Here is a 24748-nt window from a genome sequence, read left to right as displayed (position 1 = left end):
CCCATCCATTCTAAGGTGATGTTACACCTAGCTCATCAATTCTGAGGGGATCTTGCTCTGAGGTCATCTGTTCTGAGGTGATCTTACTCAGAGCCATCTATTGTGAGGGGATTTTACACTAAAAACATCCATTCTGGGAGGATCTTACACTGAGATCATCTACTCTGAGAGGATCTTACTCTGAGTCCATCCATTCTGAATTGCTTTTATTCATAGTTGATCCATTCTGAGGTAACATTACTCAGAGCTCATTCATACAGAGAGAATCTTACACTGAACCCATCCATTCCAAGGGGATCTGTTTCTGAGATCATCAAATCTGAGGTGATCTTAATTTGAGTTCATCTATTCTGAGGGAATCTTACTTTGGGTCTATCCATAATGGGTGCATCTCACTCTGAGTTCATCCATTCCCAGTGGATCTTACACTGAGCTCATCCACTCTGAGGAGATCTTACAGTGAACCCATCCATTCTGAGGAGTTCTTATTCTAAGAACATCCATTATGAGAGGATCTTACTCAGAGTCCATCCATTCTGAGGGGATGGACTTTATTTGTCCCTACATTCTGAGGGGATCTCATTCTGAGGCCAACTATTCTGAGGTGATCTTACTCAGAGTCCATCCATTCTGAAGTGCTTTTACTCAGAGTGGATCCATTCTGAGGTAACAATACTCAGAGCTCATCTATCCAGTGGGGATCTCACACTGAACTCATCCATTCTGAGGGGATCTTACTCTGAGCTCATGAATTCTGAGGTGATCTTACTTTGAGTCCTCTATTCTGTGGGAAGCTCACTTTGATTTCATCCATCCTGAAGGGATCTTACACTGAACCCATCCACTCTGCAGGGCTCTTACTCTGAGCTCATCCATTCTCAAGGGATCTTGCTCAGAGCCATCCATCCTGAAGAGATCTTACGCTGAAACCATCCATTCTGGGGGGATCGTCCACTGAGATCATCTATTTTGAGAGGATCTCACTCTGAGTACATCCATTCTGAGAGTATCTCATTCTGATGTCATCTATTCTGAGGTGATTTACTCAGCGTTTATCCTTTCTGAAGTGCTATAATATTACTCAGAGCTCATCCACTTTGAAGGAATCTTACACTGAACCTATCCATTCTGTGGGGATCTTACTCTGAGGTCATCCATTGTGTGGTGATCTTACTTTGAGTCTATCCAGTCTGAGGGAATTATACTTTCAGTTCATGTATTCTGAGGGGATCTTACTCTGAGCTCATGTGTTTTTAGGTGATCTTAATCAGCACCCATCCTTCCTGAGTGGCTCTTATACTGAATCTATCCATTCTGAGGGGCTCTTACTCTGAGCTCATCCAGTCTGAGAGTATCTTACTCTGAGTAAATCCATTCTGAGGGGAGCTCATTCTGACGTCATGTATTCTGAGGTGATCTTACTCAGGTTCCATCCATTTTGAAGTGCTTGTACTCAGTGCCAATCCATTCTAAGGTAATATTACTCAAAGCTAATCCATCCTGAGAGGATTCTACACTGAATCATTCATTCTGAGTGGACCTTACTCTGAGCTCATCCATTCTGAGGCAATATTACTTTAAGTCCAACCATTCTGAGGAAATCTTATTTTGTGCTCACCCATTCTGAGGGACTTTACTCTGAGCTCATGCATTCTGAGCAGATCTTACTCTGAGTTCATCTATTCTAAGGGGATCATGGTGTCAGAGGGCCATGCTGCCAGTCATGTAGTACGGCACACACCACCGTGCATGGCACACGACACTTACAATGATAATAAATACCATCAGTGGGTTGCATATTTACTGTACCTTAACAGTTATTTTAGTGTTTACAACCTTGGCTCGCATTTAAAGAGAAGTTGACTGCAAGACACAGTGTGCTCGTTTCACCCACCACAACTGCAGGTGCCTCTCAGGTGGCGTTTCCTGAGTACATCAGGAGACCATGGGAGTGACTTGCTCAGAACACACATGTGGTGCTGTTTATGCAATGAGGAAGTTGCACAATGACACAGTTCTCAGAATGTGCCCCCAGCGTTGAATGATGGAAGGCTGCGTTTGAAATACGACCTCGCGTCTGTCCATCTGTCCGTGAGGGGTTGTGTGGAATGATGTTTAACTCAGCAAGCAGCATGAGCAGTGAGGATGTTTGGATCAGTCTGCTGCGCACCCCTGGGACTTGGAGTGGCACTGTGGGGAGCCCATGAATGTCCTGTTGGTGAGGAGGGTGGAAAGTTCCTGCCCTGGTATAAATTACTGTAGTCATGGCGGTGGTCTAATGTGGCAAAATTCCAAAGTGGGAGTGCTTACCACTTCCTGCTTCTTCCTCAGCCCTAATTGCAACTCCCTTTCCTGTTTGCATGCAATAAAACTCTAATCAGCTCCTCGTGCATCATCATTGCCTGCCCTAAGCACCACTCCTCCTCAAAGGTTACATATGTGCCATACCTCCCATATTCCCGTGGAAGGAGACAGCGCAGCCACCATGGGTTGTGTGCTCCTTCTCACGTCCTCATCTCAATAAAGCTGTTCTTTTTGTACTTTTGCTTCTCTATTGCACCGAAAACTCTGACACAGGGAGATCACAAAACACAGCTTCTAGGGAGGGAGAATGATCCCATGCCAGTGTGCAATTTCTGACGACAGCAGTCATGGCTGGATGTGAAGTTCAGCGGTGAGCACTTCCTGCCATGCTAGAGGCCCAAGGCTCCATCCCCAGCACCACAGAAAAGAAGAGAGGAGGAGAAGGGAGAGGGGGAGGGGGAGGGGGAGGAGGACGGAGAGAATGCAAAGTACAGTTTGAAGACACAAACTAATGGTCACCTGTCAACTTTTTTAGAGTACAAATCAAGAAATCCAAATTGAAAAATGTTTCAATCTCATGTACTTGTAACATTTTAGAGCTGTTCTTGGAAGTGGAGAAAAGAAATAGGAACTTAGGGGCATAAGATCAACCAAATGAGAGAAACTTGGCCTAGGTCAGAGCGAGCAAGTGCTAAGCCACAGGAAACCTTTACTGTACCCTTGGCACCCAAGTTCCACCTTGAAAAATGTGCATCTGAGGAATGGGATCCAGGCAACCTCATTTCCCAAGGTTATGTGGAGGTGCATGAACTAGTGAGTGGGTAACAGGATGCCTGGAATAGGTTAAATTATCAATGCTGTGGCTCTGATAAAAGCAGGTTCAGCCAGGCGTGGAGGCTGTAATCCCAGCACTCAGGAGGCTGAAGCAGAAGGATCACTGCAGGTTCTAGGCCAGCCTGGGCTACACAGTAAACTTAAGGTCAGCCTGAGCTACACAGCTAAATAGCAAGACCCAGTCTCAAAAAGCAAAAATAAAATGTACATTATCATGGGTGGATTGCATGGCATGTGAATTATATCTCAATAAAGCAGTTTTAAAGTGAGAGTTAGGCCAGTGTATTGGTTTGAAATATAGAGAAATGTGCCATTCTGGTGTTGGTTAACAACACCTTAATGAAATTTTGTGTTTTATGTAGGTTTATTTTATTGCTAGTGACTTTGCTATTATCTGCATCTATCTCAAGATGATTTTTGAATAAATACTTTTCAAAGGAAAAAAATGAGAACCCTTCCATGGGGCCAGAATAGGTGGAGCCCCTGACAGGTCTATTCTGGGTCTCTCCAGAAGCTCTACAATACTTCCCACAGGGCTGTGGTAACATCTGTCTCTCCCACTTCCTTTTATGATGCTGGGGACACAAATCTCACCGCGGCTTCAGCATGCATTTCCCTGACAGCTTTGTTGGCCATTTGAATTTCTCTTTCAGAGAAGTATCCATTTATATCCTTGGCCTCTTTTAAAAACTTATTTCAAAATATGTATTGTTATTTTTTTAAATTTTTAGACATGGACTTGCCATGTAGTTCAGGCTGTTTTTGTACTTACTATGTAGCCCAGGCTGACATGGAACTCACAGCCATACTCCTGCCTCAACCTTTGTCCATTTATTAATTGGAATATTTGTTTTTTGTTTTGAGTTTTGAAAATTTCTGCATATATCCTGGATGTTGATTCTCTGCCAGATGGGTAGCAAATCTGCATTGAAATATCACAGGATGCTTCTTAAATCTACAATTGTTATGTGCTAGTCAAGAATTGTTTTAGAAATTTAAGGAGATAGAAATATTAACTCCCCTGAGTAGCAACTTGGGCTATTGAATTATAATAAAAATATTAGCTACCCTGACTTGACTGTTGTATACTGTGCACATGTACAAAATTATCTTTCTGTGCCCTGTAAATTTGTATACTCACAATAACTCCTAATGAAAGTAATTTAAAAAGTGTATTTCTGTCCCCTCGATGGCAGTGTTACCACCAAGGGGTGCAGCGACACAGGAGTGTGGCTCAGGCTGCAGCGGTGCTGGGTTTCTGGGACCCCAGGACAAGTCCCCTGCTCCAGGAAGCTGGCGTCTGCAGGTTGCCTTGGGAATTCCAGCTGCTGAGTTCACTCCCCAAGCCTGGACCCTGGCATGGCCCTGTGATCGGGCTCTGGCCACTGGTCTTGCTGTGATCTCCACCTGGTCTGGAGGCTCACTCAGTAACAGACTGTGGCAAAAGGGGAGCTCTTGTCTATGTGATTCCCTGGTCGTGGAAAGAAGTTCGGAGATTCTCCAAGATGAATAGAAGAGTGACCCGTGAGCGCAGGGCTGAGGTCAGACAGGGGGAGAAAGGGGTCACAGCTGCTATGCATTAATGCTTTTCTTAAAGCCTTGGTCATGCTCCATCTACACCCATGGACTACCCTGCTGGGCATCTGGGCTGCCTCTAGCCTCCAGCTCTGGGAACCCTGCTGCTATGAGTGCCCACCGACATCCTGCTTTCAGTTCTGTAGGTCTAGACCCAGAAGTGGAGTCTCTGGATCAGAGAGTGATAGATTCCATGCTTGACTTTTTCATTCATTTTTTTGTTAGTACACGTTTCCGATAAACATTCATTGTGGGGAAATCGGTACAGATACAGGTGGCTCTTGATCCTTTTTCCTTCTCCTCCTCTTCCCTCTGGTCTCCTGCCTGTATCCTTTCAAAGAACCAAAGCTGATTCATTGATCATATATATATATATATATATATATATATATATATGTATTTTTTTGTCTCAATTCCATTAATTTCTGCTCTGATCTTTATAATTTCCTCCTGTCGGTTTTGGATTTGGATGGTTCCTGTCTGTTGGGGACCTTGAGACGCATCACTAGGTGTTTACTTGGGGTCACTCTCTTCTTCCTATGTGAGCATTCGCAGCCCAGACCCTCCCCCTTGGAACTACTTTCCTTGTGTCCCTCCAGGTTTGGTGCATTGTATTTCTGTGGCCATTTGATTTCAGGGACTTTGAGATTTCTTCTGATTTCTTCTGTGGCCTCCTGGGCTCATCCCCCAGGTGGCCCAGGCCACAGGGCCAATGATGATTTCTCCACATCCTCGTCCATGTTCATTTCATTTTTAAAAACCTGCAGCCAGCAAGGTATGCATGAAGTGAGCTCTCACATTGCACCCAGTGAGCTCGTGGGCGCGGAAGGCACTGGTACTGCCCCGGCTGACAGACGGACGGAGGCAGCCAGGCTGGGGGAGCAGATAAGAGACCTTCTTGAGCCAGCACCAGCCTGTGGGCTCAGGGGGGTCACCCAGTCATCCCACGGCCAGTGTCAGCTGGGAAAGCTGGGCTGCAGCAGGAGAAGGGGGAGGACGGAAGGCGCCATCCATACGGACCCTCACTTCCTGGACCCCGTGCAGCTGCAGCCTCCTGGAGCTCTGGACAGAGGAACATGTCCCCATTCCCGCCTGCCCTCCTCTGCCTCGGTGAGTCCTGAGGGCCACAGGGACACACTGGGCAGGGGTTTCAAAAAGTAGCCTCTATGAATTTGAGGGCAAGAGGGGGCCTAGGGAAGATGGGGGGCTGGTCTGAGTCACCCCAGCTTCTCATGGCTGGGTCAGGATGATGCACATGTGTCCTTGTGCCAGTTTGATGTTTCCCTTCTGTGTCATGGTTGCTTTCTTCCTTGCTTTCACTTTCATGTGGGCTCAATGATCTCAGGACTAGTTCGCAAGTCTGTCACTATCCCCTGTTACAATGGAGCCAAAAAGTGCCTCCCACGAGCCAGGTGTGATGACCCTTGCCTGTGACCCCAGCACTGCGGGAGGCTGAGGCAGGAGGATGATAAGTTCAGTTCCAACCTGGACAACTTAGCAAGACTATGTCTCAAATTACAGCGTAAAAAGGGCAGGGGATGCAGCTCAGTGGCAGCTCCCCTGGATTGGAACGACCCTGGCTGATACTGGGATGGATCCTCAGAACCACAAAAAAGTCAGCTCAATTTCCAACTGTGTGATGAGATGGTGTCTGTAATTATCCCCATTTCACAGATAGGAAAACGTAGATGGAGAGCGGTTAAGCCGCACGTCACACATCAAGGACTCAGGTACAAGCTAAAGAATTTTGCCAGCAACTCCACACTTGAAAATACATCTTTATCTTTTTGCTGTTACTTTGGAGAGGAGACGGCTGGTCATCTCTTTTTAAAGTTGATGGATACAAATTGTGTAATTGACAGTGTACAGCGTGGTGTTTTAATGCATGTGTACAGTGCAGGGTGCCTAAAGCAAGCTGGGTAACCTATCCAGGCCCTCTCACTTTAATTCTTTTTAAACAGTGAGAACATTTTAAATTTGCTCAGTCATTTTGAGGACTATAACACATTGTTGAGCCAGACATGCCTGTCATCGGAGTACTTGGGAGGCTAAGACAGGATGACCCTGTCTCACTTCCTTCCCAAGAAAGAATACAGAATATTGCTCTGAACTGTGGTCACCATAGGGTACCATAGAGCACTCCAGTTTACTCCTCCGGTGCAGCTGGAATTCTACACCCTTTGACTGGTGCCTCCCTATGCTCAGTTCACCACAGTTCTACGCTGCTTCTCTGAGGCCACGAGCCCACCTTCTGCATCACTAAACTGTGCTGCTGGTGTTGGAATCCATTGCCTACCAGCTGCAGAACCATGGCCGGGGCACTTTCTCCTTCTCCTGGACTGTATAGAGCAGGACCTGAGCAGAGGGGTTACGGTGCTTCAGAAATCTGTACGCAGCAATCCACATCCTCACCCCACCATGGCAGTCAGTGTGCAGTGTTTAAAACAAATAAATCAGCACACGGCAGCGGCAGTCAGGCAAGGTGTCACACACACACACACACACACACACACATACACACTCTGGAGGCTGAGACGGGAAGGTCGCTGTGAGTTTGAGGCCAGCCTGAACTACATAGGGAAAGGCTGTCTCACAAAGCAAAAACAAGAGACAAAACAAGACACAAACCACAGCATCCATGCATTTTACAATCCATAGAGATAAAGATGCAGAGGGAAGACTAATCTAGTCCAGAGTGTGTGTGGGAGGACTGAGGAAGCAGCTGTCTGGGAAGATATGTTGCCTTTAAACGTATTTTTAGGGCTGAAAGGATGGCTTGGTGGTGGGGCTGCCCTGCCATGCACAGGGCCCTGGGATCCACCCCCAGTGTTACAGAGAAAGCAAACAGAAGCACACGGGTCACTTCTGTTCCTGGCATTCCCTGGCTCAGTCCTGGTGGGGCCCAGCACACTTTCCCCACCCGGGAGGAGGGCACCCCGAGCCTGGGGAGCTGCCCATTCCAGGTAAGTCCTATGGATCACAGTGCTGTGGCCTTTTGTGAGCTGGCTTCTTCCACCTGTAACCCATGTGGGTTAGGGAGGCTCGGTCTTAGTGCCTGCTCTCCTCTTCTCTCCCCAGGCCTGTGTCTGGTGCAGGCGGCATGTGTGCATCATGGTAAGTCCTTGAGGAGCTGCGTGTCCCTCCCCTGGGTCAGCCCCAGGCCCTGCCCCAGGTCCTCAGGCTCCTGGTGACCCCTGCCCTGCTTCCTTCCAGGGCACCTCCCCAAGCCCTCTCTGCAGGCTCTGCCTAGCTCCCTGGTGCCCCTGCATAAGCCGGTGACCATTCGCTGCCAGGGGCCCCCAGGCATGGACCTGTACCGGCTGGAGAAGCTGGACACCAGGAAGTACGAGGACCAGGCCATGCTAGTCATCCCAGCCATGCGGACAAGCCACGCAGGACGCTACCGCTGCTCCTACCAGAACGGTTCGCGCTGGTCTCCGGCCAGTGACCACTTGGAGCTGATCGCCACAGGTAATGGTGGGGTGTAGCAGGGTGGCCCTGAGCCCACCTGTGGGGTCCTCATTTCTGTGTTTAGAGAGAGGGACTGCGGGATGTGGGTGTTGGCAAATCCCCAATCCAAGGGGCTAGGGTTAGGAAGGGACTCCAAATCTTACAGAGCTGGGGTTTAGGGGAGGCTCCTGCCTCATGGGTGAAAGTTAGACACTCACAAATCAATGCCGTGACATCTGCACACATTTTGCTGAGACATCAAGATCCACGCAAAAATGTCCACGGGGAACAAAATATCACAATTCCAGGGAAAGACAAGAGCCAGCGATGTCCAGGCCAAGCCCGCCAGAGCCAGAGGCCAAAGGAAATATGAGGCCCTTCTAGCCACAGTCCAGTGTATTTTAATTTTATTTTCATTTATTATTGTGGTCTTGGGGATTGAACTCAGCACTTCACATTGGTGTATATTTCTGGGCCTTTATTTTTTCATTTTTTTCTTTAATTTTGAGACCCCTTGCCTCTTCCTAAGTAGCCAAGTTGTCCAGGCCAAGCTCAAATTTGCAGTTCTCCTGCCTCAGCCTCCTAGAATGCTGGGGCGACACTTTGCCTGAGCTCAATGTATGTTACAATGGCTAGTTCCCAGAGGTAGACTTTGAAAGTGTCACTTTTGGGTTTGCTTCCATGAAACCCTGCCATTAAAGTGATACTGGATATTTTTGAGAAGGGAAGAGGTGTACGTAAAATAGATGAATTTGGAAAGATGTAATTTTAAAGATCTGCTTTTATATGTTTTTAGTAATTTTATATCATATTAATCACCTGGAGAAATTTAGCTCTGCATCCTAGGATGGCATCCACTCCCCGCCCCTAGCTGTCACCCTGGTAACCACAGAGGTCTCCTGGCCTTGTGCCTGCTGCCTCTCCTGGGCTCCATGCTCTGCTGTCCTGGCCTCCTCCAGTCTGCTTTGGAGTCCGACCCAAATGCTGTCTTCTTTTTTTTTTTTTTTTTTTTTAATTTAAGAGGAAAAAGAGAAAAACACAAAACAAACCAAAGCGGCGTAAGGGTACACGCAATACAGAACTACAAAACAAAACAAAACAAAACAAAACAAAACAAAACAAAACAAAAAAACATAACAGTAAGAAATCACCTGCTAGTAGATTACACACTATCTTCTTGAAAATAGTTCCTCAAATCACAGTATCAAAGAACACAAGGTGGACATTCAAATAGGGAGACTGCAAACAGCTGTGTTCAATGTTCCAAAAACATTGATAAAGTCAGCTATTTAACACCCCCAAACACACTTGCTGTTATATCCGTTAGAGCTCTTTTTCTTTTTTTTTTTCCCTCTCTTTTTTACAACAAAATTTACACATCTTGGATTTTATTACTCCTTAGTGCTTATTACTTTCTTTGGGGGGGGGAAGAATACAGTCAAATATGGCAAAACAAAGCTGTCAGTCAATACCAAGGATAGACATAGCACATGGTGTAGAACAGAGTACAAGTTTATCAACAATGGTTATCAACGTTGTCCCTTGTTTCCTTAAAAAGAATTGTCTATCTTATTAGATATTATAAAGTTGGACAAAACAGTAGAGAACAAGACCAATAGAACTTAGGCATTGTAAACATTACAGGACTTCCAAAGAAGACAATAGTCAAACCAGAATGGGTATCTTAGTGAATCTTATTGTCTTCAAAGTAGTTGCCTATTTCTTCAAACTTGATACTATCATATAGAATGGAACAGAGTCTAATCAGTCAAAACAAGATCGTGGGAGTACTACAGGACTTCAAAACAAGTTAATAGGAAATTGAAAAGAGTTACTATTTATATATCCTAATTTTTTTGAATTTTTTCTTTAATTAAGACAAACATAAGAAATGACTAAATAATTTTTTTTGAAACAATAAGGGGGAGATTGAGATAAAACAGGACATAACAATATAACAATAGAGGTCACAGCATGACTGTTTCAACAACCTAGTACTTCACCACCTTATAACCTGACTTAATAGTAGTTACCATAGTGTCTTTTTCCTTGAAATATTTGGATAAAACTTCATATACTCTAGCTTCAAATATTTTCATATCAAGAAGCCCAGAATAAAGCCTTTCTAATTAATGAAAGAAAACTTTATAAGGCTTCAAGGCCACCTAATGGGGAATCATGATTACCACATATTTTTATATATTTGAATCATTATTTACATTAGGGAAACTATTCGGTATTCACACATGCGAGATTGATTTATTTCACTAATGAGTATGGTCTCAAGCTGCGCCCATTTATTGATAAATATCTCAATGTGATCCTTCTTTATAGCTGAATAATACTCCATTGTATAGAAATACCACAACTTTTTTATCCATTCCTCAGTTGATGGGCACTTGGGTTGTTTCCAAGATCTGGCGATTACAAATTGTGCTGCTATAAACATAGGTGCACATATATCACTGTGGTATGATGCTTTCAGTTCTTCTGGGAATATGCCTAGAAGTGGAATAGCTGGAATAAATGGGATTTCCATTCCCAACTTTTTGAGAAATCTCCAGACAGATCTCCACAAAGGCTGTACCAGTCTACACTCCCACCAGCAGTGCAGGAGAGTTCCTTTTTCCCCACAGCCTCTCCAGCATTTGTTGTCGGTTTTCTTGATCCTGGCCATTCTTTCAGGAGTGAGATGGTATCTCAGTGTGGTTTTAATTTGCATTTCTCTAATGACCAATGATGATGAGCATTTTTTCATGTATTTATTTGCCATTTGCATTTCTTCATCTGAGAATTGCATATTCATCTCAGATGCCCATTTTTGGATTGGATCTTTGAATTTCGGAGGTCTGAGTTTCTTTAATTCTTTATATGTTTTAGACAAGAGACCCTTGTCTGAGAGAGAGTTCACTCAAATCTTCTCCCAGTTTGTGGGTTTTCTTTTCACTATGCTGGAGATTTCTTTTGACATGCAGAAACTTTTTAATAAGAAGTGGTCCCAGTTATTGATTCTGGGAAGTATTTCCCGTGCGGTTTGAGTCCTGTTCATGAATTCTTTACCTACTCCTATGTCTCCAAGGTTTCTACCTATTTTGTCTTCCAATAGATTTAGTGTTTCTGTTTTAATATTCAGATCTTTGACCCATTTAGATTTTAATTTAGTACATGGTGATAGACATGGGTCTAGCTTTAGTTTTCGGCAAATGGAGAGCCAGTTTTTCCAGCACCATTTATTAAAGAGACTGTCGTTCTTCCAGTGAACCTGCTTGGCTCCTTTATCAAAAATAAGGTGGTTGAGTGTGTTTGTAGTTGTGGTTGTATCTTCTAATCTATTCCACTGATCTTCAGCTCTGTTTTGATTCCAATACCATGTTGATTTTACTACTGTTGCTTTGTAGTATAACTTCAAGTCAGGGATTGTGATGTCTCCTGCTTTGTCTTTGCTGCTTAGAATTGCCTTTGCGATTCTAGGTCTCTTCTGGTTCCAGATGAAATTTAGGAGTGATTTCTCTAGATCTATAAGGTATGTTGATGGTATTTCTATTGGGATTGCATTGAATCTGTATAACAGTTTTGGGAGAATGGCCATTTTCACAATGTTTGTTCTTCCTATCCATGAGCAAGGGATGTCTTTCCATTTTCTGAGATCATCTTCAATTTCCTTTTTCAGTGTATTATAATTTTCACTGTATAAGTCTTTCACTTCTTTCGTAAGAGTAATTCCTAAATATTTCATTTTTTTGCTTGCTAGTGTGAATAGTCCAGTTTCTCTTATTTCCCTCTCTGTAATTTTGTTGTTCGTGTATAGGAATGCTATTGATTTCTGAGTATTGATTTTGTATCCAGCCACATTACTGAATTTATTTATTGTATCTAAGAGTATTTCAGTGGAGTTTAGGGGGTCTTCTATGTAGAGTATCATGTCATCTGCAAACAATGATAATTTAACTTCTTCTTTTCCTATCTTTACCCCTTTTATTTCTCTTTCTTGCCTAATTGCTCTGGCTAGTACTTCCAGTACTATATTAAATAGGAGTGGTGATAAAGGACATCCTTGTCTTGTACCCAATTTTAAAGTAAAGGCTTTCAATTTTTGGCCATTTAGTATGATGCTGGCTGTTGGTTTGTCATAAATGGCCTTTATTATATTGAGGTAAAGACCATTTATTCCAATTTTCTGTGAAGTTCTTATCATGAATAAGTGTTGGACCTTATCGAAGGCTTTTTCTGCATCTATAGAGATGATCATGTGATTCTTATTTTTGGCTTTATTGATATGGTGGATTACATTTATTGATTTGTGTATGTTGAACCATCCTTGCATTCCTGGGATGAATCCCACTTGGTCATGGTGTATAATCTTCTTGATGACTTGCTGGATCCTATTTGCCAATATTTTATTGAGGATTTTTGCATCTGTGTTCATTAGGGAGATCGGTCTATAGGTCTCTTTTGTAGTTGGGTCTTTCTCAGGTTTTGGTACTAGAGTAATATTTGCTTCCAGGAATGACTTAGGAAGGATTGCTTCCCTTTCAATTTCATTGAATAGTTTGAGGAGTGTCGGCATTAGGTCTTCTTTATATTTCTTGTAGAATTCTGCAGTGAATCCATCTGGGCCTGGGCTCTTCTTGGTGGGCAAGGACCCAATTACATTCTCAATTTCATTAGCAGAGATTGGGTTATTCAACAGTTTTATATCCTCTTGATCTAGCTTTGGTACTTCATATGCTTCTAAGAATCTGTCTATTTCTTCTGTGTTATCAAACTTTTGAGAGTAGAGGTTTTCGAAATAGGTGTTGATGATCCTCTGTATTTCTATTGGGTCTGTAGTGATTTCTCCTTTTTCATTTCTTATTGCATGAATTTGAGCTTTTTCTTTCCTTTTTTTAATAAGGTTGGCTAGGGGCTTATCGATTTTATTTATTCTTTCAAAGAACCAACTCTTTGATTCGTTGATTCTTTGGATTGTTTTCTTAGTCTCTATTGCATTGATTTCTGCTCTGATTTTTATAATTTCCTCTCTTCTTTTGGCTTTGGGCTTGACTTGCTCTTCTTTTTCTAGCTGTTTGAGGTGTAGCATCAAGTTATTTATTTGTATTCATTCTGTTTTCCTGATGTGGGAACTCAGTGCAATAAATTTTCCTCTCAGAACGGCTTTCATTGCATCCCACAGATTCCGGTAAGTTGTATCTGCATTTTCATTTTCTTTTAGGTATTGTTTAATTTCTTCTTTAATTTCTTCTGTGACCCACTGATTACTCAAGAGTGTGTTATTTAGTTTCCATGTGTTTGCGGAATTTTTGCAGTATCCTTTGTCATTAATTTCTAATTTCAGAGCGCTATGATCCGATAATATGCAAGGGATGATTTCAACTCTTTTGCATTTGCTTAAATATGTTCTGTGAGCTAATATATGGTCTATTTTAGAAAATGATCCATGTACTGCTGAGAGGAATGTGTATTCTGATGTTATTGGGTGGAACATTCTGTATATGTCTATCAAACCCATTTGTTCACAGGTGTGATTCAGTTCTGTTATTTCTTTGCTCATTTTCTGTCTGGTTGATCTGTCCCTTGGTGTCAGTGGTGTATTAAGGTCTCCTGTTACAATTGTGTTACTGATAATTTGAGTTTTCATTTCTGTTAATAATTGTTTTATATAACTGGGTGCTCTGGAGTTTGGTGCGTATATATTTAAGATAGTTATCTCTTCCTCTTGGAGTTTTCCCCTTACGAGTATGTAGTGACCTTCTTTATCCTTTATGGTCATTGTTGGTTTAAAGTTCACGTTGTCTGCAAACAGAATGGCTACTCCTGCCTTTTTTTGGATTCCTGCTGCATGAAGAATTGTTTTCCATCCTTTGACTTTCATTCTGTGAGTATCTTTCTGGGTTGGATGGGTTTCCTGTAAACAGCATATGGTTGGATTTTGTTTCTTGATCCATTCTGCTAGTCTGTTTCTTTTGATTGGTGCATTGAGACCATTTACATTAATGGTTATTACTGTTAAATGCTGGTTAATTGTAGGAATGTTATCTCTCTGCTGTTGCATCTTTATCTTTCTGTTCTGTTTAATTATTTGCTATGCTTAGTGCTTTTTTCCTTTGTGTATCTAAACTGTGTTTCAATATTTTTTGCAGGGTTGGTTTGGTGTTCATGAAGTTCTTCAGCTGTTCTTTGTCATGGAAGTATCGTATTGCACCATCTATTTTGAATGATAGTTTTGCAGGATATATCAGTCTTGGTTGGAAATCATTTTGCTTTAGGATCTGGAATACTTCGCTCCATGCTCTTCTTGACTTTATCGTTTGTGCTGAGAAGTCTGCTGTGATTCTGATAGGTTTTCCTTTATAAGTGATTTGTCTTTTCTCTCTGACAGCTTTTAATAATCTATTCTTGTGTTGGATTTCTGGGATGGTGATTATTATATGTCTGGGTGTAGTTTTATTTTGGTTATGAGTGTTTGGAGTTCTATATGCTTCACTGATCCTGATGTCAGTTTCTGATCTCATGCTTGGGAAATTTTCAGCTATTACTTCTCTAAATATCCTCCTGACATCCTTCATATTGTCTCCCTCTCTTTCATTAATCCCTATCATTCTTATGTTATTCTTCTTTGCATCGTCTTGCAGTTGTTGAATTGTTGTTTCCTGGTTCCTTGTTATTTTCAAAAGATCTTTCCTTTCCTGTTCACTAGCTGCAATCCTGTCTTCAAGGTCTGAAATTCTATCTTCACTTTCATTAAGGCGGTTTTTACAACTTTCAGTGGAGTTTTTTATTTCCTGTATATCTCTGTGCATCTGCATTATGTATTCTGTTTGTTTCTTATATTGCTCGTCTAGGGATTCTATCTTTTTGTTTAGTTCCTCCAATTTTTTATCTGTGTTTTCTTTAGATATATTTAGAATCTCTTTCATTTCTTTTATCATTTCTTCTTTTATCTGGGATATTATTTCGAGTTTGAATTTCTTTAAAGCTTCCTGGATTTGCTTGTCAATTTCAGTGGCTATTGTGTCCGATATATGAGGTGGATGGGATATATTTTCTTCTATATACATCTCTCCTAGGGTTTCTTGAGATGGGCTGGAGGTTTGAGGTTGTAATTTTGTCTTTCGTTTTGTCATTTTCCTATATTTCTGTGTTTCAAGTGTTATTTGAAAGCTTCCTCAGGATCTGTTGAAAATCTCCTTCTTTGTTTGGAGCTACTGAGACTCTGGCGCCACGCTACCCCAAGCCATTAGGCCTACAGAACCAGTGGCCCTCCTCTGCCTGCTCAGAACTCCGCAGTTCCAGACAAGCTGGGCCTCAGGGACACTGTGCGCCCACCTGCCCCTTGGAAGCTCCACAGTTCTTCAATCGCAGCCGGGTTAGGGTACTCACCACAGGCCGCAGTGCCTCAGGAACCTGTGGACCCTCCCTGGTTGCAGAGATATCCACAGTCCTCCAGACACATGGAGAGGCCGATGCAGGCACCCCAAATCTGCCCAGCTCTTCCTCTGCAGACCAATGGCCAGGCGCGGCAGCTAAACAGGCTGGGCTAGGCTGGTAGTGTGGGCCAGCCCACCTATGGGGAGCTCAGCAGGTCTCCAAGTGAAGCCGGGAATGGGGAGGCTGATGTGGAAGCCTCAAACCCACCTCTCCCCTTCACTGCACCTGGAAGCCTGAGGGAACTCCAGCAGTCTGGGTGCGGATATCCAGAGTCCTCCAGACACGCAGAGAGGCCGGTGAGGGCACCCCAGATCTGCCCAGCTCCTCCTCTGCAGGCCTATGGCCAGGCCCGGCAGCTAAACAGGCTGGGCTAGGCTGGTAGTGTGGGCCAGCCCACCTATGGGGAGCTCAGCAGGTCTCCAAGTGAAGCCGGGAATGGGGAGGCTGATGTGGAAGCCTCAAACCCACCTCTCTCCTTCACTGCACCTGGAAGCCTGAGGGAACTCCAGCAGTCTGGGTGCAGATATCCAGAGTCCTCCAGACACGCAGAGAGGCTGGTGAGGGCACCCCAGATCTGCCCAGCTCCTCCTCTGCAGGCCTATCATGCTGTCTTCTCAATGTGTCCCCTACACCCTATTTAAAACTGGGTATTGATTATTTTTTTATCGGTACCGGGGATTGAACTCATGACCACACCTTTGCAAGGCAGGTGCTTATGCCGCTGAGCTAAACCCCCAGACCCTGGGCACTGATTTTTAAATACTACTCATTACAATCTCAGAGGCCCCATATTTATCTATGTAATTTAGTCATGCTTTTTAAAATTTGTTGTATCTGATGGAGTTTTTATTTGTCAGAGCAGAAGCAGACACATAGTAGTTCCTTAAGAAATTAAAAAAAAAATTGGGCTGGATGAGGTGGCACTCACCTGGAGTCCCAACACTCGGGGGGCTGAGGCAGGAGGACTGCTGCAAGTTCAAAGGCAGGGGGACTATGTAGTGAGTTCAACCCAGCCTGGACTATAAAACCAGACCCTGCCTCAAACAAAAGTGTGGGGTGGGAGGCAGGGATGTAGCTCAGGAGGAAGGAGAGCAGGTTTAACCCCCAGTGCAAAAGCTCCTAGGCCATCACATGGGGTTCACACTCGTGGTAGATTTCAGGGGGACTGAGTTATTTTACCTGTAGTTGGATGAGTTACTTAATTCTTAGGGTGGTTTCAGTCATAGGACTGGGACTTCAGTGGCCTCGAGTTCATGCTCTTTGCGAGGTTCAACAAGCTGATGCGATCGGACTCAGGTGGCTCTGGCAGTCCTGGACACGGTCATGCAGAGGGGCCTGGGGCAGCTCATCTCCCCGTCACTCCCACCTATCAGCAGGGGCAGGGGACACAGGACCCCTTAATGGCAGCGCCAGCTTTGCCCTGGCCTGGCCTCTCCTCGAGGTTAGAGAGGAGCTGTGGGGAGTGGAGACACTGCTGCCCCAGGCTGGGAACACTGCCCCTGCCAAGGCTAAGGCCCAGTCCTCTCCTCCCAGGGGTCTACAGGAAGCCTTCGCTGTCAGCGCACCCCAGCTCGGCTGTGGCCCCAGGGGACGACGTGACTCTGAGGTGTCACACCCAGTACAACTTCGATGGATTTGCTCTCTACAAGGAGGGGGACGCCGGGCCCCACATGCAGCCGGAGCAGTGGTACCGGGCCGACTTCCCCATGGTCACAGTGACCCCCGCCCACAGCGGGACCTACCGCTGCTACAGCTTCTCCAGTGGGTCGCCCCACCTGTGGTCAGCCCCCAGCAACCCTCTGGAGCTCTCCGTCTCCGGTGAGGGATCAGCCCTGCCTTCCTTCCTCAGTCCTCAGGCGCCCCCCCCTCAGCCCCCCGGGGGAAGGAGGGCAGGAGGGTAAGCTGGGGAGGTGTGTGGGTCCTAATTCTGCTGCACAAACCATCTGCAGCGCAGGCGTTTGAGGGGAGCAGCCTGGTGGTGCACTCTGTAACCCCAGAACTCTGGGAGGCTGAGGCAGGTGGATGGTGACTTGGAGCCTGCCTGGGTAACTCAGTGAGACCTGCTACTAAAATAAAAAGCAAGAACGGGGTGGGATGTAGCTCAGCGCAAAGGTCTGGGGCGGGGAGTGGGGTGGTGGTGGTGGTGCAAGGGTGATCTGAAGGGCCTCCCTGGATACCAATGTGGCAGCCCACTGGGTTCCTTCCGGGGGGCGTGCCAGGGAGGGGACTCCCTTTCAGGGTTTATCCAGCCCTGGAGGCCCCCAGGCCTCGGCTGGGGCCCTTTCCTCTGTGTCCAAGGAGCCACCAGGGTCTTCAGGTTCTGCTGCCTCCCCTCCCCCTCCCACTTAGGAGGCCTCTGAGATGCTTCGCATACCCTGGGTGACCCAGGGCCGCCCTTGGCTAAGCCCCTCAGCGCGGTCAGCTGCAGAGTCCCTTCTGCCATACAACTGACTTGGGTTTGGGATTAGTGCACAGGGGCCTCTTGGAGGTCTCCTCCCCTCCTCTCTTCCTCCCATTCCTTCTCCTTTTTGCCCTCCTCCTCCTCCTCCTTTCTAGTACTCCACACTCACAGTGCATAATGACTACACTCCTTGCAGGCAGTTGGGGTGTGTCCTCAATCAACAATCTTCCTTCTTCCTAGGTGCCTTCCCCCCTTTCCCTCACCCTCCTTTCGTCACTTGGCCCCTCCCCTTTTGGAAAAGCTCTACCTGCCCGCTTCCTGTTATGGATCCTTTATTTCACTTTTTAACTTATTTACATCTTGGGTTTCTCATAGAAGAAGCCCATGCAGTGTTCAAGCTTCTGTAGTTGGCTTACTTCCCTTAGCATGGTGATCTCAAGGTACATCCCATGAATGACTCTGGTTTATCCTTTTTTATGGCATAGTTGTACTTCCTAGTGTGCAAATACCATGTTTTCACCACCTAGTCAAGCTCTGGTGGACTTATATCCTCTGCTAAGATCTAGCTATGATGAACTGTGTTGTTATAGACATAGTACATCTATCACCATAAAACGCTGTCCTTAACTCTTTTGAGAAAGACCCCCAGAAGGGGAATAGCTGGGTCAAATGGATTTCTAGCTTTGGTTTTCTGGGGGCATCTGGGAGGCATTATTCTGTCTTCTACAGGGAACAAGCACTAAGGAAAACAATATAATGTCTCAGTTCTGGGCTGGGTTCAAATCTTAAACAAGCAACAGCAAAACAAAACAACGACAAAAAACCCCCAAAAGCCCAAAAAACAAAATCTGCAGAAATTAGCGAAGAGAATTGCTATCATGGCAGGAAGCGAACTGTAAAATGACTCCTCCTTCCATAGTGTGTGTATGGACCATGGGCTTTTTGACACTCTAGGGGAAAGTTACGTGGATGAAAAAGCTTGCGGCTAAGGCCTTTACTTCAATTTAAGACCCGGCATCGGTGTTTCACACTCACTATACTTTTAGGGTCTCGTTCTTTCATAAGAGCTGGAAGCCAGCCAATTTTCTTAAAATATTTTGATAACACAGACGGCTAACAATTCTATTAGCCCTGGGAAAATTCACCTCCTTGCAGTTGTCAGTTGACTGGGATCCTGGCACTGAACTCAGGGCCTCACAATGATCTGCACTCCCAGATCTTTTAATTTTTATTTTGAGGTGAGTCTCCCTAGTTATTGACTTGCCGAGGCTGATCTTGAAGTTGTGATCCTCCTGCCTCAGCCTCCCAGAGTGCTGGGTTCACAGGTATGTACCACCGGGTCTGAGTTGTCAGTTGATTTAAAAATTAGCGCAGGATTAAGTGAAAACGTGCTTGTATTTAGCTTATTTTCATTCAAGTGTAGCTAACGAGATCACTTAACACTGTCTTCTCACACGCTCTTGGAAAACAGCTTTATTGAGCTTTCTTCATATATTTCAAAGTTCACCCATTTTAAGCGCCCAATTCGCAGTTTTCACTGAATTCATGGCATCCTGCAATCGCCATGGTGCAAACTAGCTTGCGTCCACTACATGGACCCAGCGGAGTGCATGCACGCTCCCATCTGGTAACCGGGATTTACCTCCCCCTTCCCCAGTGAGTTTACCTTTTCCGGATGTTTTATTTGGGTGGAGGTCTTTCCTAACTACTTTCTTTCACTAAGCACTGTGTGGCATGCAGCAACCTTCCTTTTTTGTTGTTGTTTAAATTTTTGCACTTTTACTTTGCAGGTGACTGTATATGCTTATAATGTGATATTTTAATGTGTGATATACTGTGGAACCCTTATACCAAGCTAATTAACCTTTCTGATACCTCCTCACCTAGCTTTATGCATTGCTGTACTAAGGGTCAAACCTAGGAGCGTTCTGTCACCAAGCTACAGCCCCAGGTCTTTGTGTTTTGCTTTTTAAATGTCCAGAAGGGTCTTGCTAAATTTCCCTGGGACTCGAACTTGTCTTTTTCTGGCCTCCACCTCCCTGACTGCTGAGATTACAGGCGGGCACACCCAGCCTGGTTTCACACATCATTTAAAAAAACAGAACATTTAAATCTATTTTCTAAGCAATTTGAGGTATATGTTATTAGTAATCATAGTTATCATTTTAAAAGAGGGTTTCTTTCCAAAGAAGACAGTGTACTTGCTAAAGAAAATTGTATTCTATATCTGCAAAGGAACACAATTCAGCCTTAAAAAGGGGAATTCTGACAGGCGAACCTCGAGGTAAAATACTTGAGTCACAAAAGCACAAAAGCTGCCTGTCTCCCCTCCCGTGAGGCAGGTGGTGTAGTTAAGATTTTACAGACAGAAGGTGTATGAGGTTCAGGATGAGCAGAGTAGGAATTAGTGTTTATGAGTGCCGAGTGTTTGTTGCTCGAGAGGAGAAAGTTCTGAAACTCTGTAGCAGCATGAGTGTGATGGACCCTGCTGCCCCACACACTCCCAAGGTCACAGCCAGCCATATGGGGCGCTTCCTGGAGGTCCTGGGGCAGCAGCCTGCCCAATTCACATTCTTCCTAATCCAAGTGACATTTGTAACAGTCTAGTAACACACGGTTGCCTAGTGTAAAGCCCGAAGCTATCCCTTCTCCAAGCTTCTAGCCGCCATGAATGATTGGAAATCTGTGCTTTAATATTTCTTAGTGATACCTGAGGAGTAACACCATCAGAGTAAAAATTAATTATTCAGTTTGCTAGGGAAAGGGAAATAAACACATCACATGGCAACAGTGGGCTGCAGTGGTGAGATGTCATGAGTGGGTGAGTGGAGGAAAGGACTGTGATTATGTCCTCACTGTGTCTCTCTCACCACACTCAAATTCTCGCCTCTCTCCTGAGCTTGTGGCATGGTACCCATCTTCACCTCCACTTTCCAGGAGATATGAGCCCAGCTTGTTGCCAGGGATACAGAGAGGAGGCAGGTAGCAGAGCTCTGGGGCTCACCAGGGAAGGCATCGCTGTGCCGCCATTTGGTGATGTGAGATTCTCAACACCATTTTCTCTGCAGAGAAGCTGAATCATAGAACTGATTCAATATTTGCTCAGGATCCTCTGCAAATAGGGCATCTGACTTCTCTCCCTTCTGATTCCCCAGGAGCCTCTGCAAACCCCAGCTGGTTGCCCACTGAGGTGCCCTCTTCTGTGACAGGTAAGTTGAGGGAGATTCTGCTATCTAGGGACAGAGGCACATAGAATCTTTCTTGTTTTTCTCCCTTCTGCCTCTTTTATCTTTATCTTATTGTGGTACTGGGGTTTGAGCACAAGGTCTTTGCACTGAGCTACTTTTCCTGATTTTTGTTTGTTTGTTTTGTTTTTAGTTTGAAACAGGGTCTTGCCAAGTCACTAGGTTGCTCAGGCTGGGCTCCAACTTGCCACCTTCCTGCCCCAACCTCCCAGAGTGCTGGGATGACAGGTGTGCACCATAACATTCAGAAGAGTTGTGAACTTAAAACTCACCTCCTTCACAATCTTGTTTTAAAAATCTCTTCTCTCTTTGAAGAGGGCATCACAAATAGACAGTTACTAACGCACCATCCTACACCCCTGAGTCACGGAATTGCTGCTTCACTTGGCACCCTTGCTTTTCACTTGGCATCCTTGGCTAACAGAGAGCCCAACTACTCTGCTTTCTGATTTCCCAGCAGCCTCTGGGGCCCCAGCCCACCACCCACAGAGGCGCCCTCCCCCGAGGCAGGTAAGCTGAGGCCAGTTATTTGTCTATGCAGGTAGGCAATGGACAGTGTGTGAGGCACAGAACCAGTGTGTGGACTGCAGAGCCCATCAGTCTGTGGCCGAAAAGCTGCTGGGCCCAGAAACCCCAGGGCTTCTTTCTAGCACTGCTTCCTGAGCTCCCAGAGTGGCGGGGCAGCCCAGGAATGCTCACTTTAGGCGCACCCAGCTGGTGTGAGGCTGCTGCCTAGTGCCACCTGAGAACTGCCATGGAGCTCTGTGCAGTGTCCCCGCCCTCCGAAGCTCTCAAAGCTTTAGGAAACAGGGTGCTTGGCCAGGTGTTGCTAACCTGCTCTGCACTCAGACCTCGTGCCTAATGGCAGGGACACAATGACAAGAACCAGTACAGGGGTGTGGCAGTCGAGGGCAGTGTGAGCACCAGCCCTGCCCAGCAAGGCAGGACACACATTGGTAGCATACTGTGTGTGTAGAGTCAGGGGTTCGGCCTCAGTGTAAGACACATGCCAGGTTCTCCACCAGCTCGGGATGTGTGGGTCTGTGAGCTACCACACTCACAGACGAAATGGCTCATCCTCACCAGGGCTCCCTTGGGCCAGCCTTTAATCCACACCCACCTCCTCCTCCATCCCTAGCCCTGGCATCTGCTAAGTTGTTTTCTGTTCTAGTAATTCTGCATTTCTAGACTATCACAGGAATGCATCACCCTGGGTGTAACCTTTCAGGGTTGCCTTTTTCTGCTCAGCTCAGTGCACTCCCTGCAGGTCTGTGTTCACTGTTGCCTGCTCAGGAGCTGCTCCTCTCCATTGCTAAGCAGGATTCTATGCTGTGTTTGTACCACACACTGTGTTTAAGTAGCACCCAAGACTAATGGGTCCCCAGGCTCCCCAGTGGGTCCCCAGGAAGAGAAGCAGCTGAGAATGCACCATGCCCAGCTCCCATTCTGCTAGAGAGAGCAGAGCATAAACTAACTCTCCCTGAGGGTTCCCCAAGGAAGGGGTCCTAGGTGATGTCCCCACCCTCCCTGAGGACTGCATGTGTACAGGCTTTGGGGACTCAGAACATATGGTGACCGTGTGAACACAATGTGCAGTCCCCAGTTAAGCCGGTGACCCTAGGAGGGAGGTGGCCCTGTGAGCTCAGAACTACCTCACCTTGTCCTGCCAGAGCTGGCAGAGACCGAGGGCCTACCTCTTCTTTTTAAGTTGGGATACAATTCACACACCAGGACAATCACCCGGGACGCTACAATGGCCATCATTACAAAAAACTCAACAAAACAGAAGGGCTGGTGAGGATATGGAAAGACTGGAACCTTCTACATCCTGATGGGGTTGTACAATGGTGCATCTTCTTTGAGAACTGGTCTGGTGCTCCCTTCAAAAATTAAACAGTTACCTTGTACCCAGTGATTCTGCTCTTGGGTTTGTGCACAGGAAAATTGGAAAGTGACACTCTCACAGAACCTGTGTGTGAATGTTCACAACAACATTATTCATAACAGCACAAAAGTGGAAAGGACCTGATGCTCATCAACTGATGGGTGGATCTGATGCTTTGCAGCCCTGTGAGATGGGGGCAGAATCTCTCTCTGCAGTGACTGCACTCAGTGGCAGAGAAGGAGGTTTTAGGGGTCACTGGTATCTCAGAAGGATGTGGAGAGAGGGCCTCTGGGGAGAAAGATACTAACTCTGCTTCTTACCACATCCTACTTGGCATTCCCAGAATCCTCCAGGATACACAGCATCTTGCCCGTGAACAAAGTCTCCACAACAGGTAAGGAATCCATACTTGAAGCTCTGCAGAAAGGAGTGCAAGGCTAGGGTTCACACCTCTGTCACCTAAGGCTTTGAATGCACCCACTGAGGCCCCTGCCCCTCACCAAGGAGGCCCTTGGTCTGAGGTGAGAGTGGCAGGACTGGACCCCAGGGTGGTATGGGGAAGCATGCTGGGAAGTATGTCAGTTTCAGAGATGGTGGATCCCAGGCTCTGATGGGAAGACCATCACTACTTCTCCCCCTTGCACTCAGGATGACACCCAAACTCTCCCCACTTCCCTCTGATCTGAGCATCTTTGTTCTCCACTGTGGAAGTTGTGGTCCAGCCTCATAGCCCAGGGTACACGTGTGCCCTCTGACTATTCCAGGCCACTGCACACACTTCCCTCCTGCTGCAGCGTCCTGCTCCCTTGCTTTTCCTGGGAAGTATCACAGGGATCCTGAGTGGGGCTCATATACTGGCTTTCTCCAGGCTCCTGACCACAGGGGCCTCTTTCCAACATGGCAACAGGATCCTCCCTCAAGATGTAGCCTGACTTCCTGCACTCTGTCACTCTTCCTGATGCATTGTGTCCCCTCCTGACTCCCGTGCCCCACACGCTCTGCCTTGACTTCCTCTTCCCTTGGCTTCAATGCCTCAAGAAAGTCCTTCTGAGGCTCCAGGCTGGTCAGGTGGCTCCTCTCTCCCTGTCACGTGTCCTGAGGGCTGCCCACCTCAGCAGTGTCCACTCCACTCTGCTTCTTGGTCTCCTCCCATTGTCTGCGAACCCCACATGGACTTTGTCTGATGAATCCTTGAGTCCCTGCAGCCAGGCACACAGCTGGGCCACAGGAAACACTTGTGGAGTAAGAAGATGATAAGTATCCAGTGTTTATCATAGGCCAGTTCAGCCTTTTGTGCAACTCATGATTACGGTTTGAATATTCCTATCTGAAATGCTTGGCAGCAGAAGTGATTTTTTTATTCAAAAAATTTTTTAGCAGAAATGTTTTGGATTCTAGAATATTCTCATATAATGGTGGGATATCTTGGTGATGGAACCCCTGTCTGAACACAAAAATTCATTTGTGTTTCCTATATGCCTTATAATACAACCTGAAGATACTTTCCTACAGTATTTTTAATGCATCTGCATTTTGACTGTGACCCTGCCTGTGAAGTCAAGTAGAATTTTTCACTTGGGGCATCTATTGGTGCTCAAAAAAAAAAAATTCAAATTTTAGAGCATT

General features: G+C 45.7%; 1 protein-coding gene across 1 annotated transcript in view; it reads left to right on the top strand.

The window, feature by feature from the left end:
• Positions 1 to 5721: 5721 nt before the first annotated feature.
• LOC100715777 (leukocyte immunoglobulin-like receptor subfamily B member 1) overlaps positions 5722 to 24748 on the top strand; it is a 29646-nt gene continuing 10619 nt past the window's right edge. The window contains exons 1-6 of the mRNA XM_063254042.1: positions 5722 to 5823; positions 7792 to 7827; positions 7927 to 8184; positions 17125 to 17409; positions 21148 to 21201; positions 23466 to 23516. Of these exons, the coding sequence (XP_063110112.1) occupies positions 5790 to 5823; positions 7792 to 7827; positions 7927 to 8184; positions 17125 to 17409; positions 21148 to 21201; positions 23466 to 23516 (718 nt within the window). The 5' untranslated portion in view covers positions 5722 to 5789. The remainder of the gene's footprint in view (positions 5824 to 7791; positions 7828 to 7926; positions 8185 to 17124; positions 17410 to 21147; positions 21202 to 23465; positions 23517 to 24748) is intronic.

Source organism: Cavia porcellus, unplaced genomic scaffold (genome assembly GCF_034190915.1).
Source record: "Cavia porcellus strain 051 isolate PalLab524CR breed Dunkin Hartley unplaced genomic scaffold, mCavPor4.1 scaffold_7, whole genome shotgun sequence".
Classification (NCBI taxonomy): domain Eukaryota; kingdom Metazoa; phylum Chordata; class Mammalia; order Rodentia; family Caviidae; genus Cavia; species Cavia porcellus.
Note: the sequence above shows the minus strand (reverse complement) of the source record. Positions and strands in the feature narration are given on the sequence as shown.